We start from the raw sequence: 14,235 nt of genomic DNA, 5'->3' as shown, positions 1-14,235 counted from the left end.
AAATATTAAGATGTGTCATAAAAACAAATTCCATACTGTTCCTTGGATGGCATCGCCAAAAGCATCGTAGTTTTTTTTAATCAAACACTTTTAAATCAAGTCAGGTCGGTTTTCCATTCACACTTTGCTAAAAACGAAATTTTGTTTTGACAGTTTAACAACATATATTATTAAATAATGGTAGCGTGTAATGATGGGGAAAGCGTGAACTAATTTGGAAAGCAATAAACCAGGGCAAATATCACAAAATACCATCTGCGCCATTAGCTTCTCCTCAGCTGTTCTCTTGGATGGCCCTTTCTGATGGAGGTCTTGCTCTGTTTGACACCTTTCCAGAGATGCAGTACCCAATTAACTGAGTGCAACTTAGGGGAAGATTCGGGGCACCGACTAAGAAATACAACTAGCAAGGAGGGACACCTAAGGTTTATAAAAGTGAAACACGCATCAGGCGCTTTTGAACTACTGTCTGTGGAACCCTGCCTCACACACAGGAGTGCACTCTAACAGGCAACCCGCCGACAAGTTAGCTACACCAACTGCAGAGCAGTAAGAGAACTGCACAGCTGTGCAATCAAAATTCCGAGGGATGGGCGATCACTTCCACTTCAAGGTAAGGGTGTCTTTTATGGCTATGGCAGAGGCAAGCCTCGGGGAACGAGACGCTGGAGGTGGGTTGCTGATTTATAAATGAAAGGTATCAGCTTGTGTCACGGACGTAAGGTTGAGCAAGGGCCATTAAGACAGTCAACCAGATGGTCTGGAATTCAGGTCTCTGACACTGGAAGCAAGGAAGGGAGTCAAACCCGGATCACAGACATCACCTGTCCGCAGGCTCTAGGCCAGTGTGTGTGTGTGTGTGTCTGTGTCTGTGTGTGTGTCGGGGGAGGGGGGTGGGGATCGAGGCAATGCCTCACCTGACGGTCCTGACCACGAAGTACACCAGCACAGCGCCGCTCACCACCACCAACACGGTCAGGGCCCGCTGGGTCATGGGCTTGTCGCCAGGGTTGGGGCTCACAGCAGCCAAGCTGCCACCGGCCGAGCCTTCCGCGGCCTTCCCTCCGAGGCCATCCGCCTCAGGCCCCGCTCCGGGGCTGCTGCCATTGCGGCCCTCCGCGCCTCGAGGGCCGGCGGCTTCACCCTGAGCTTGGCCCCGGGGCTGGGCAGCGGTGGGGCCGGGAGGCAGCGGCGACTGCGTGCGCGGCCCGGACTCGGGAGGCCCGGATCCTGGCGCCGCCCGGGCCGCCGTGGACAGCGCCGTCCCGGACTCGTTCAGCGCGGGCAGCAACAGCAAGAAGAAGGCCGGAGCCAGGAGACAGCCAGGCCGGGAGCAGCTGCGCGGGGCCCGCATCGTCCCCACGCCGCCCTCTCAGCACGCCGCAGCCGCCGGGCCAGCCTCCCGGTCCGCAGCGCCGACCATGGGCGCACCGGAACCGGCCGAGAGCCCGCACGGCGGGTGGCGGGTGGCGGAGACGACGGCGGCGGCTTAGGAGGCGACGACAGCTCGTCGGGACAACCGGAAGTTCGTACATCTCCGCAGCCACTGCTGCTACGGACGCCTCTGGTTGCTAATATGTAGGGGCGGGCCGCACTCAGTGACGTCAACTACTCGAGCCGACTGCGCACGCGCAGCAGTGGGACCTTCTAATGGGCAGGCCAATTTTGCTTTCTTTTTCCTTTTTTTAAAATTTTTCAAGAAACTTTGCTTTCATTTTTTTCAGTGAAAGGGCTGGCCCAGGTTGGGTAAACGGAGCAGGATGAACGAAAATGGATTGTATGTCGTGTGCATCACATGTGTGAAAAGGAATTAAACTAATTCCCTGATGTCAAACTTCAAAACTGTGTCTCATCAGTGTGCTTTTGGTCCCAGTTCCCTCATCAGGATTACAAACTTCAAGGAGAACCTTTTCAAGTTTAAAGGATCCCGACTTTTCTTGGAAGCTTTTACTTCAGAAAATGTACAGTTGTTAATTCAGGTTTCCCCACTTTAAAAGATAAATATTTGTGAAGCCCTTTGGTTAGATTCCAGGGACCTGCAGTCATCCTTCTGAAAGACAATCAACAAGAGAACAGTCTCCATATTCCCTAGTTTCTGCAGTAGGATAGGACTCTAACCCAGGCAAGTTTCTTGCCTCAAGACGCAAAAACGACTCCTCGACTTGTAGAACACAGAAAACTGCCTTTCCCTTTGCATATTAACTTAGCAAATATGTGGACCCTTCACTTGCCCACTCAGTTTTATCTTACAGAACTTGAGGTCAGATTTCTTGTCTGCCTACATTTATATAAAGTTGTCTTTGTCTTAAGTTTCCCATTACGTAACAGTAAGAAGACTCAAATACCTACATTTTCCTGGGGCAGTGGGACAAGGATTGAGTATGTATATAGTTATATATTGTTAAATACTACTCAGTAATGGTAAATGTGATTAGAATTTTTGGTTCTTTGTTGAGATTTCTTTCAGTCTTTATGACAAACAGATTTTTAAGTCTTTCTTAAAGGAGTAAAGTTCTCAAGAGCCAGATGTTTAAGGTTCTGGAGCTAGAGTGTACTCCTTGAACTGGCCCTCAGCAAGATCACTCTGAAGACATTCCAGCAACTACAGAGGACCACTGAAGACATGCTCCAGACATCCTAAATCAGTCTTAGACAGTAGTAAGAAGCAAGACAAGCATTGATGAATTCTACTTAATTCTGTAGCCATTTTCACCCGAGACCTCAAGCAATTCCTTTGTGATAGCCAAAAAGAAGAAGAAAAACAAAAAAGAACAGTCTGTTTTATGCAAGGCATCCATCTTCAGACCCATTAGCCATTTGTCTTCTGACTGCAGTCCCTGGAGTAAGTTCCCAGTAACCCTCACTTAGTGACCCCACCCAGAAATGTACAGCATTACTGCATGACTAACCGTGCTTTTGACGTCTTTAACTAAGATAGACAGATACCCAAAGATTGTTTTGAGTGGTCTTAACCACGTAAACTTGGCAGAACAGATCAGTTTTTGCTTGCTTGCATAAATATTGAAGGTCTTCTTGTGGTTTCACCTAAAAACAACAACAACAACCAAAAATTTTCCCCATACCCCTGTTTCACGACATATGTGAAATTGACCTTTAAGGCTGATTTCCTTCCAGCAGCTAATTAATAAACTTTTTAATTATAATTGAATTGAGTCTGTGGTCTTTTCCCAGGGGTCAAGAACTTCGTAACACCCTCTTGGCCCACAAGAGATCTGTGATTGGAAGAATCCCTATGAGGTCTTGTGCTGTGATTTGTATAGATAGACTGTCATTTACCTGCAGGTCTACTATGATTAGTCACCCTTGTAACACCTCCTTTCTGGATGCTTTAAGTAGGCTGTTGAGCTTAGTTTTGAGCCACTGGGTGACAGTCTTCTGTGTTGTTCCCTAGTGTTGCCACATTGGGCACAGTGGTTTCCTCTGTATTGTCTTTCCTTGCCAATGTTTTTATTTTCATCACGACTGGATGCTTTAAGTAGGCTGTTGAGCTTAGTTTTGAGCCACTGGGTGACAGTCTTCTGTGTTGTTCCCTAGTGTTGCCACATTGGGCGCAGTGGTTTCCTCTGTATTGTCTTTCCTTGCCAACGTTTTTATTTTCATCATGACAGGAGCTAAAAGAGTTGTAAGAGGAACAAAGGAAGAAAGATGTCACAACAGCAAAGTTTCAACAGTGTGAGGAGAAACAGTAAATCCTGGGTGGGGCCCAACCATAACAAGCTCAACAAAGAAGACCCAGGCACCACCTGAGAGGAAATGGACCACCTGAGAGGAAAGTACCTAACATTTCAACCGCTGTAGATAAGAACACCTGATGCCCCTTAGCCCAACACACACCCATCTCCTTTCACAAGGACACCCTCAGGCAAATGTCAGTCAACCAGGGGTCCTGAGCCTTAGAAATCTCTCATCCCAACCTCTGTTAAGATGAAAAGCCCCATCCCAATTGAGCTTGGGGCTCTCTGATCATGCCAATGCATTGGACACACAGAGAATCTAAGTTCCAACTTGAATAAAGGCTCTTTGCTTTCACATGTGTGGCTCAGTTTCTTTGTTTGTTCTGTGGGGTCTCCAGGATCTGGACAGAATAACTTGGTTATCAGAAGTCTTCCAGTGTGCTGTCGAACTTTAACAGGCAGGTATCTCAACCAGTGTAGGCCTGAAAACTGAGACTGTCAGGGCTAAGGGTTCCGACACCCTCTACTAGTGAGTTGTGGCATTTGCCACTGTTGCTCTGACTGTCCCAAACATAGAGTCCAGTGTAGGTCCTTCCAATTCTGGAAAGCTCTGCGTATTAGTGTTTGCAACTGTTTTGCACTGGCTCACTGATGAAAATTTCAAAAGTCAGGGCTTCTTAGATCTCACAGAACGAAACCTCCAATCTAAGTACCTGGACACAAGAGCAGTACACTCCCAGGTAGCAATAGTTGAAGCAGTTCTGCCCCTAGGCCTTCTGTCCTCCAGAACTGCTGGCAGTGGAAAATATTCTCCTAGTCCACTAATTTTTCAGTCCAAATAAAGATAAAGGACCTCAACAAACTGGTTTCCAATGATTGAGAACTCCAGTTTAAGCAAAGATTAGCAAGAGCACATCTGATTTCGACCAGTTTTAAGAATCTGTATCAATTACCATCAAGTACAGATATGCTGCAGGATATTTGATTACACTGTAAACCCTGAGATTGCATTATGTACTGGGAAAAGCTGTTTCCTGGTGTATGGATCAGCTCTAGTACACACCTTTAATCCAAGAAATTTCTGTTTGAATATTGTAAACAGGATTAAATAAAATCAACCATAGGTTAAGAGGCAGAGCAAGTAACCAATTGACAAGACAAAACCATAGAGTGTAAGAAGTCAAGAGGAAGGACAGAGAGACACACAGGAAGTAGAAGGGAGAGAGATCTGGTATGGGGGGGATTTGTTTGAGACAAAGTAGAAGAAAGGTCTTTGTGGAACAACAGCGGAAAGAGGAAGCAGCTGTGTGTGTTCTAAGCCTCTAAAAGCTAGCAGGTTTTCATCCCAGCATCTGGCTCCTGAGTGTCTATTGATAAAATACACCGACAGAGACTTCGTTGATAAACAGCATTTGGTGTTCCAACACGTGGCACAAACACATGGACAGAGAAAACATGCCAGTGGAGGACAAACTTATGAATCGTCAGATTTGGTAAGATACCTAAGAAATCCTTAAAGAGAGAGTTAAGTAGTATTAAAAGGTAAACCTTTTATGCCAAATATGCGAAGTGGACTGATAGGACAGTGAAGGAAGAGAACAAACTCCATTTTGAAAAAGTTTTCATTTTAGACAGGACATAACTGGGAGGGGGGTGAATGCAGCCCAGTGAAGTCATAGACATTCCCCAAAAACTGTGCCTGTTCTGGTCAAAGTGACCCACCAGTGTATCCAAAAAACTTCTGTTTACATCTGCTTGCTTCAAACTTCCTTGTAGGTACCTGATTTGCCACTGTTTTGAAATTCTCCTATACCCCAACCAACCAACTCAAAAGTTGTACACTTTTACCCAATCCCAAAATGCCAAGATTTGTGACACCCTGCTTGTAGTGTTTCCCTTTAAAATCCCCCTAACCTGAAGCCTCAGGGCCATTTTCTTCTACCCACTGTGGTTGTGTGATGGCTTGTATTTCGAGTTACCTTACTTGTAGTCAATAAGCCCCAATGTGTTTACATAGGATATCAGCTCTGTGGTGGTCCTGTTTTGGGTCCCATGACATGGGCACAGAAATAAAAGCCTTGGAAAGACTTATAAATAAAAATAGTAAGATACAGAGAGAGGAATTTAGATAAGAACCTGCTGCACTACCCACATGATTAAACTGAAGATGAACAAGGTTATTAGAAAACCAACATTAGTTTATCCAATTGCTATACAAGAACTACCAGGAGATGATAGGTACCCTCAAAGTTATCAAGAAATTAAACTAAATCCTATAGTAAAAATAGATTTGAGGAGATTTAAGGAGTCAATCATTTCATATAGGATACACTCACCCAATGTAAAGCAGATATTCAAGTCATGGCCAAGTCAGAACAGAATTGTCCCCCAAGACTGGAAAGATTTGGCAACAACAATATGGGAAACTGATCCTCAGTTTCAATGATGAACATAGTGGAAAGAGGAAACGAGGGTCATGAAACAACAAAATTGTGTTAGAGATGTTAATATTTCCAAAGAGCAGTTTTTACATGAATACCAATATGCTGAATAGCAAAGGCAGCTTTGCTATTTGATGACATACCTTAGCACCATATAGTTAAACAGATTTAAATGCTTGGGACAACATTGAAAAATGAGAAAAGGGACTAAAATTATACACTGCCCCAAAGAAAGTCTTCACTGATTTTTTTTTTGCAAAGATTGACTTTGACTGTAATAGAATAGTATCATATCTAGAAAATAGACAAATATTAATTAAATCTTTGGCTTTTAAAAATGATAATTAAGAATGAAAAGGGTGAGTAGCCCTTCACAGTCAAGATCAGCACCAATAGCTGAATGGATTGAAAATACATCTGATATTGGATCTCATGCTTATGATGCTACTCTGATAGGAGAAGTAATTTCTGAAAGTTTTAAGAAAAATCCAAATGTCAGATATTTTAATTGTGGTAAGCAATGCCATTTGAAAAGGGAATGTAAGCAAGGCATTCCTAGAAACACTAATTTTTCTAGAAATAGTCAAAACAGAAGTCCTAAGCTTTCGGCAGTAAGTGTTGCAAAGGCCAGTATTGGACTAATTAATGCAGATCAACAAAGAACAGTCAAGGTAATCCTTTGCCATTGGGAAATGCCCTAAGGGTTTCCTGTGGATCATGATATCAAATTAGATTCTGCTGCTTCCTGTCATCATTAAAGAAACTCATCCACACAGAAATTAAAAGACTGAATGTCTGTTAAAAATGAAATTGCTCTGGATGTAATAAAGAACTGAACAGTTTCAGTAGACAAAAAAATAAAATAAATAAAAAATAAAAAAAACAGGAGAGATCAGAAAACAAGTATCTTGGCAAACTGTTGTGAAATAATATTTTTGTACACTGTGAAGAATTTTTATTCAGATTGGTTTTATAAAAAAAAACTGAATGGTCAATAGTTAGGCAGGAGTTTTCAGAGGAGAGAGCATGTTGAAGGAATAAGGCCAAGTCTCCAGTGGATGAGACCCCTCTCATGCAAACATGCAATAAAACATGCAATATAAGAGGGAAAAGTCACAAGTCATGTGGCAGCATGTAAATTAATAGAAATGGGTTAATTTAAGCTATAAGAGCTAGTTAGAGCAGGGCGATGGTAGCACACGCCTTTAATCCCAGAACTTGGGAGGCAGAAGCAGGCGAATCTCTGTGACTTCAAGACCAGCCTGGTCTACAAGAGCTAGTTCCAGGACAGGCTCCAAAGCTACAGAGTAACCCTGTCTCGAAAAAATAAAAAATAAAAAATAAGCCATGAAAAAAAGAGCCAGTTAGAAATAAGACTAAGCTACTAAGCTATCGGCTGAACTTTCATAATTAATATGAAATCTCCCAGTGGTTATTTGGAAGATGGCAGGCAAGACAGAATAAAATCCACTTACAGCAAACTGTTATAAATTAACTATTACCAAAGCTAAAATTGGAAACAAATCACATTAAAATTGAAGGCTTAGTAAACACATAAGCAAATGTAACAATAATTTCACCAAAATCTTGTTTTTAAGATTGGCCTTCTTAGGAGGTAAATTTTCAACTTCTAGGGATTGGAACTTTAAAACAAAGTGCAAAATGGGTTGAGTGTTTAGGGCCAGAAGGACAAATAGGAAAATTAAAGTCATAGATAAAAATATAGTCATGAATTTCTGGGAACATAATTTGTTGCAGAAATGAAAAACACAGATTAATATTCATCCAATCTAGAAACAAACAATAAAATAAAGAATATTTCTGAGAAAAATATTTAAAGAGATTATCAAGAATAGTCACAGAACATTCAGTTGGTACAAAAGCAGGATACAATAGCCGTTGTCTTTCAAAAGTACCAACTGCTATACTTTTAAAATGGTTAACTGAAAAACTGATTATGTACTTGACAGTAGACAAGTTACAGGCACTAGAACAACTGGTACAAGAACAGTTAAATGCTCAACATATTGAAGAATTGACCATTCTTTGGAATTCTCCTTCATTTGTCATCAAAAAGAAATTTGCCAGCCGAGAGATAGTGGCACACACCTTCAATCCCAGGCAATCAGAAATAGAAATCATCTATTGTATACAACAGATATCAGACTTCCCAGGGTCTACCTGGCACTCAAGCACAAGATAATGATCAAATCAATCAGCTATTAATGGGAAATGTGCTAGAGGCCTCAGAATTTCATAAGAAACAACAACAGCAACATTTTGAAGAAAGAAGTTTCTATCACATGAAAAAAAGCCAAGGAAATTAGAAGGAAATGTCCTATTTGTTCTTTGAATAATCAAATTCCAATACGTTCAGGAAATAATCAAGAAGTTACCCCCCAAAAGTGAAATTTGGCAAATGGATGTATTTCACATTATAGACTTTGGAAAATTAAAGTATGTGAACCATACCATAGAAACATATTCTGGATTTCAGTGAGCAACTGCTTTAAGTTCTGAAAAGGTTGATTCTATAATTATACATTAGAAGTTATGGCTATTTGGGGATACCTGTATAAATTAGTACTGATAATGTTCCAGCATATTTCTCTAGTAAAATGAAACAATTTTTGCATATTACAACATGAAGCACATGTATGCCTCTCAGTCCTACATGACAAGTGCTTAAACAAAGATCTAATCATACTGTAAAAGACATGCTTAATAAACAGAAGGGGTAATAAAGACCTCCAGAGGTATCTTCCACAATTTACTGAATCTAAATTTTTAAAATGCTAATGAGAAAGGAACAACAACTGAACAGAGACATTGGACAGCAGAAATGAACTGCTGAAGTAACTCATCCAGTATATTTTATAGAAAGCAGGATATGTGCTCCATTGAGGAAGTGGTTTTGCTTTTGTGTCCACAGAAAAAAGTTGTGGATACCCTCAAGATTCATAAAGATTAGATTCAAACAGAAGAGACCTCCTGAATACCAAAGGTTCATTAGACAGCTTGGTCATTCAATCCAGACTAATTTATAAAGACTGACAAATACCTTTTATTGGATCAGGTATGAAAAAATAAAAATGGTAATATCTTCAAATGATAATTTTCCAAAGATGAACTTGTCTTAACTGACATGGAAAGAAAAATGGGTTTTCTTAAATCACATGTCTTAATTCTATGTTAGAATATTAGACTGTATATTGCCATATGGCCATGCAATCTTAGACATTAACTTTTGAGTTTTCTTCTCAAATAAAAAGGATATTTTTGTTGTTTGGTATTAAAAACACAGTTAAGAGATTTAAAATGTTTTAAGTATATTTAAGAAGTTACTACAGTTCAAAATTGTTTTCTGAATCTCCAAGAGTTGGAGTTATTTGGAAATAAGATAAAATATTTGACCACGGTGGTGGTAGCCTATACCTTTAATCCCAGTAGAGACAGTTGGATCTCTGTAAGTTAGTTGTTTCTGAATACTAGAGTTACAATGAGTAGGTATTGGTGGCACATGCATTTTATCCAAACACCCAGTGACAAAACTCATATACAGTCATAATTGGTATGTTAGCACACTAGATAAAACACTTATCATACTTACAGATTATTGTAAACCCCTCTACAGGGTTACTAGAAATTTACTATCTGATTTCCAATGCGGACAGGAACAAAGAGCAGCTTTTCTGACTGCCAGTAAGCACTTCTCTGTGAATGCAACCCAGAACAATATTGAACCAGATGATACTCTAATTAGGTATATCATATTTATTGATGAATTATAAGCTGGGGACTCTTCATAAAGCAAAAAGGCATCCATCAACATTTGCCTGTTGGATTCTGTTGTGAACACTTTCCACATACAGAGAATAAATATTCTCTCTTTGACAAAAAAAAAATCATGATACTTTACAGGCCTTGGAGAACCTTATCCTCAGTCATTGCCTATGACCATATGTTCATAAGAGTGACCTTTACTGTAATTATTGGGTTGTTCAAAGGGAGATTCCCTCATAGCTTAACCATGGAAAGAAAGGTATTACAGTGGAACTGATACCTGCCAGAAGTCTTTTGTGACCAGGATGTGGTGGCAAAGGGGTCTATACCTTCCCACACAGAGGAAACAGCTCATTTGCCTGTTACCCACATCCCTAAACTACACACCCATCCCCCCAAAAAAGCACCATTACACAGTGCGGACCAATTGAATGGTCACAGCATTTTGGATAATGCATGGTTTATTCTTAATGAGGAAGATACTACCAAATCAGAATAATACACTGAAGAAATAGCAGCACTATTGGCTATAGGATAAACATAAAAGGGGCAAAAGGAAATTTATGTCTTCTCTAGTTCATGGTGTACATGCAATGGTATATCTATATGGTCATCAAAATGGAAAATCACTAACAGGCAGATAAATGGCAAAGATATCTGATCATGGAATGCATGAATGAAAATGACCAAACCTAGCAAAACTTAGCAAAGCCTTCAAATGTATGGCTTTACATTTTATGTAGCTTATGTAAGCAAAACAGACAAAATGTCTGAAAAATAATAAAATAGTGGGCAAATTGACATCATGCTTAATTAAGACTAGATTTTAAAATTTTCTAGGAAACAGGTTCAGAATCAATCAGCAAGAATAATAAATTACATTTAAAACGATAGACTTCACTTAAAAATGATAGATTATATTTAAAAGTAAATATACTTTAACCTTGAATTTGTATACATAAAGAAAAAGAGGAATATTGGTATATTTCAAAAAATTTAATTGAAAGATAATACTTTTTTTGTTGCCCCAAAGCATATTTCCCTAGGAAAGATATAACCTACCAAGAAAAGTACCTCTTGCCCAAAGTTAGAACTGGGGCAGGGTTTTGTTTTTATTTTTTTCAGGCACATAAAAGCATCTAACTAAAGAATCCAGAGACCATTGGACAAACGAAAAACATTTAAAGAAAATGAACATTTCATCAAGTAAAACATGTCCCAAGAAGAAGAGGAAATTGCCCTAGAAATAACCTTTGAGGTCTCCCAGATGATGGGACCCTGCAATGACAAATTGACCTCGATTGTGGTAATACCACCAAGCTGACATACATATACCCTAGATCAGCTTCAGACTAAGAACTGCTCAGAACATTCAAATAACTGAGTTGATATGAGACTGACACAAACATTCTATAGAATTTTGAAGTTAGAAGTAATCCTGAAACTGCCAAATGCAACCAAGTTTTACATTTTGCAAAGTTTGTCAGAAAAAGTTTCATTATTGAAAATTATTTCACTGTGTTAGAGTTAAAATCTTTTCTTTTCATTTAGACAAAAGTGGGAAATGTTGCAAGATGTTTGATTGCACTGTAAATGCCAAAGTTGCTTTATTTGCTGGAAAAAAATTGTTTCTAGTGCATTGGCTCAGCTCTAGCACATATCTTTAATCCAAGAACTTTCTTGTTGTAGGAGGCCTCTTGTTTGTTACCAACTACTAAGCTCTGAAACCATATTATTTAAATCACTGATTTGTCAATCATTTAATTGTATTTCTAGCTAGCACTTACATCTAGTATTAAACCGTTTCCAGTGTTTTATATTTTACCATGAGGTTTGTGGCCTACTGGCAAGGTTTCAGCATGTCTGTCTCTGGTGGTGGCTCCAAGGTTTCTCCCTGACTCAGTTTCCTTTCTCCCAGCATTCAGTTTAGTTTTCCCCACCTTGCTCTACTCTACCTAATCACAGGCCAAGAAAGTTTCTTTATTAATCATTGGTATTCACAGTATACAGAGGGGAATCCCACATCACTTTCTGCTTGATTATTATAAATGGTATTAAATAAAATCAACCACAGATAAAATTGAACAAGCCACCAGTTGACAAGAAAAAAACCATAGAATATAAGAGGAAGTCAGGAAGAAGGAGACAGAAACTCACAAGTTGTAGAATGTGGAGAGAGTTTTTGTTAGAAATGGAATAATGAAAAGCTCTTTTTCTGAGATGGTAGAAGAGGAGGAAACAGTTGGGAGCTTTCTCTGCCTTTCTGAGCTAGCAGGTTTTCATGACTGTATTTGGTTCCTGAGTGTTTATTAACAAAATAGAATGATAGAAACTTCGTTAAAAACAACACATATTCTTCTTTTCTAATGAGAATTGAAGGATGCAGTAATCTATACACACAGTAATTACAGGTTTACTTTAATTCTGTGTACTTTTGGCAGCATAATAGTAGGTGGTGCCCTAGAGTCCATGAGCTATTTCATCACAGGTTCTTGACTCAATAATTGTGACATGTATTGGTTTCATGTTGTGGAGTGGGATTTAAATCTCATAAGAGAGTGGTTGGTTGCCACCATGATATTTTGCCAGTGTCGAAGAATTTTTATGACTATGAAGAGATATAATGACCGCTGATGTGGGTTTCCCCTCTCCATGCTGTGAATATGGTTTGTTACCATTAGTTAATAATAAAGTATTTGCTTTGGCTGATGTCAGGACAGAATATACCTAAGTTGGAAAACTAAACTAAATGCAGGGAGAAAGAAGGTGGGGTCAGGCAGATGTCATGTTGAGACAAGATGTGAGGTAACAAACCACCAAGCTCATGGTAAAATATAAAATAATAGAAATGGATTAATTTAAGATTTAAGAGCTAGATAGGAATGCACCTGCACCATTGGCCAAACAATATTGTAATTAATATAATTTTGTGGGATTGATAGGTTCTAGGAGAAAGAGGATCAGTTTCCTTCAAGAGTGTAGCCCCTGGTAAGTTGACAACAATGGAAGTCCTCGCGTCCAAGAATATATGAGAATCACAAAGTGAATTTTATGGGTGTCAAAAAGTAATGAGAAGATGCAAAATTGAAAGGATAAGGAAGAGGAGTGGAGTTGGAATGAGTTGGGAATAGAATGAATATGATCAAAACACACTGCATGACATTTTCTAATAATGTTTTTAAAGAAAACATCTAGTCTCAGTTAGTTGATGTTTTCTGCTAAATTATGAATGTCAGTGCACAAAAGACCTCCTGCCTGACTTCATATAATACAGGCTCAGTGAGAATGACAGTGTAATCACACTAAACTCTAATACTGTAATATATACCCCCAAAGACAGTATATGATATACAGAACCCAATTCGCAGTGGCGGCTTTCAGCAGGGACCGCACTGTCTGCCTTTCAGCTGTGCTTGGGGACTTAACTGATGCAGTTGCTCTACCCTGTAGCATTGTCAGGAAGTCATCTCAATGTGGGCTGCAGTGTGGTGTGTGATACATCTCATTGCCAGTTTCCAGATGACATTTATGAGCAATGAACTGGCTCATTTGACTTTCCATTCTTTGTCCTCGGGTATTTATCCCAAATTGTACATACCTGCATGTGTTAGTATCCAATGCACTCGCTCAGACCTCCCAAGAGGTCCAGAGGAGGAAAGAAATAGTGACAGAAGAGGAAGGGAGGAATCATTATTCTGAATGCTTGTTTTAATATTTTGTTCTTCATTTTTATTCATGGAATTCTGATTTTCTAAGATAAAATCAGGGAGCCATTTGCTACCCAAACATTCTCATCTATAAGCATCCATGCCAATATTTAGGAAAGATGAAAATATAAATCATTCTGAATTTGAGAGTCAAATTAATGTTTTTAAATTATTTAAACAAAACTGTTTTCCAATGTGTCTCAAAATCTAACTCTGACCACTTGAATTTTAGAAAAAGGGTGGGAGATATGGAAAGTATAGTATCTAGATCCTATATTTCAAAATTTCTGAGACATGACGTTCAAGAGTAGTAACACAAACCATGAATAAGTAAAAACAGTATTTATATTATACAACAGTTCAAGAATAATTTTCTTTCCTCACCTCCTGCATCTGGATTATATCTTTTCTCTCAACATATTTTATGCTCCATAACTATAACTAACAACCTTTTTTTTTCTTTTTTTCTTTTGATACAGGGTTTTTCTGTTCAGGACAGCCCTGGCTGTCCCGAAACTCTCTTTGTAGACCAGGCAGGCCTTGAACTCATAGAGATCTGCTTGCTTCTGCCTCCCAATTGTTAGGACTAAAGGCTTGCATTACCACTGC

The 14,235-nt window shown here is 39.4% G+C and overlaps 1 protein-coding gene and 1 long non-coding RNA gene across 3 annotated transcripts in view; one reads left to right on the top strand and one right to left on the bottom strand.

The window, feature by feature from the left end:
• The window catches only part of Fam174a (family with sequence similarity 174 member A), a 31,791-nt gene extending 30,267 nt beyond the window's left edge, over positions 1-1,524 (bottom strand). Inside the window, exon 1 of one of the 2 annotated variants that reach the window (XM_085696160.2) lies at positions 918-1,524. In XM_085696160.2, the coding sequence (XP_085552286.2) occupies positions 918-1,354 (437 nt within the window). In that variant the 5' untranslated portion in view covers positions 1,355-1,524. The remainder of the gene's footprint in view (positions 1-917) is intronic. The other variant, XM_087905914.1, reaches the window with a different exon arrangement.
• On the top strand, positions 262-4,050 carry LOC146896097 (uncharacterized). The gene is made up of 2 exons (XR_015003939.2): positions 262-613; positions 3,630-4,050. It is a non-coding gene; the product is annotated as an uncharacterized LOC146896097 (long non-coding RNA).
• Positions 4,051-14,235: the final 10,185 nt, after the last annotated feature.

The sequence above is a fragment of the Myodes glareolus genome, chromosome 1 (assembly GCF_982192425.1).
Source record: "Myodes glareolus chromosome 1, mMyoGla1.1, whole genome shotgun sequence".
Taxonomy (NCBI): domain Eukaryota; kingdom Metazoa; phylum Chordata; class Mammalia; order Rodentia; family Cricetidae; genus Myodes; species Myodes glareolus.
The sequence above is the reverse complement of the archived record's forward strand: the minus strand, read 5'-3'. Positions and strand labels throughout refer to the sequence as shown.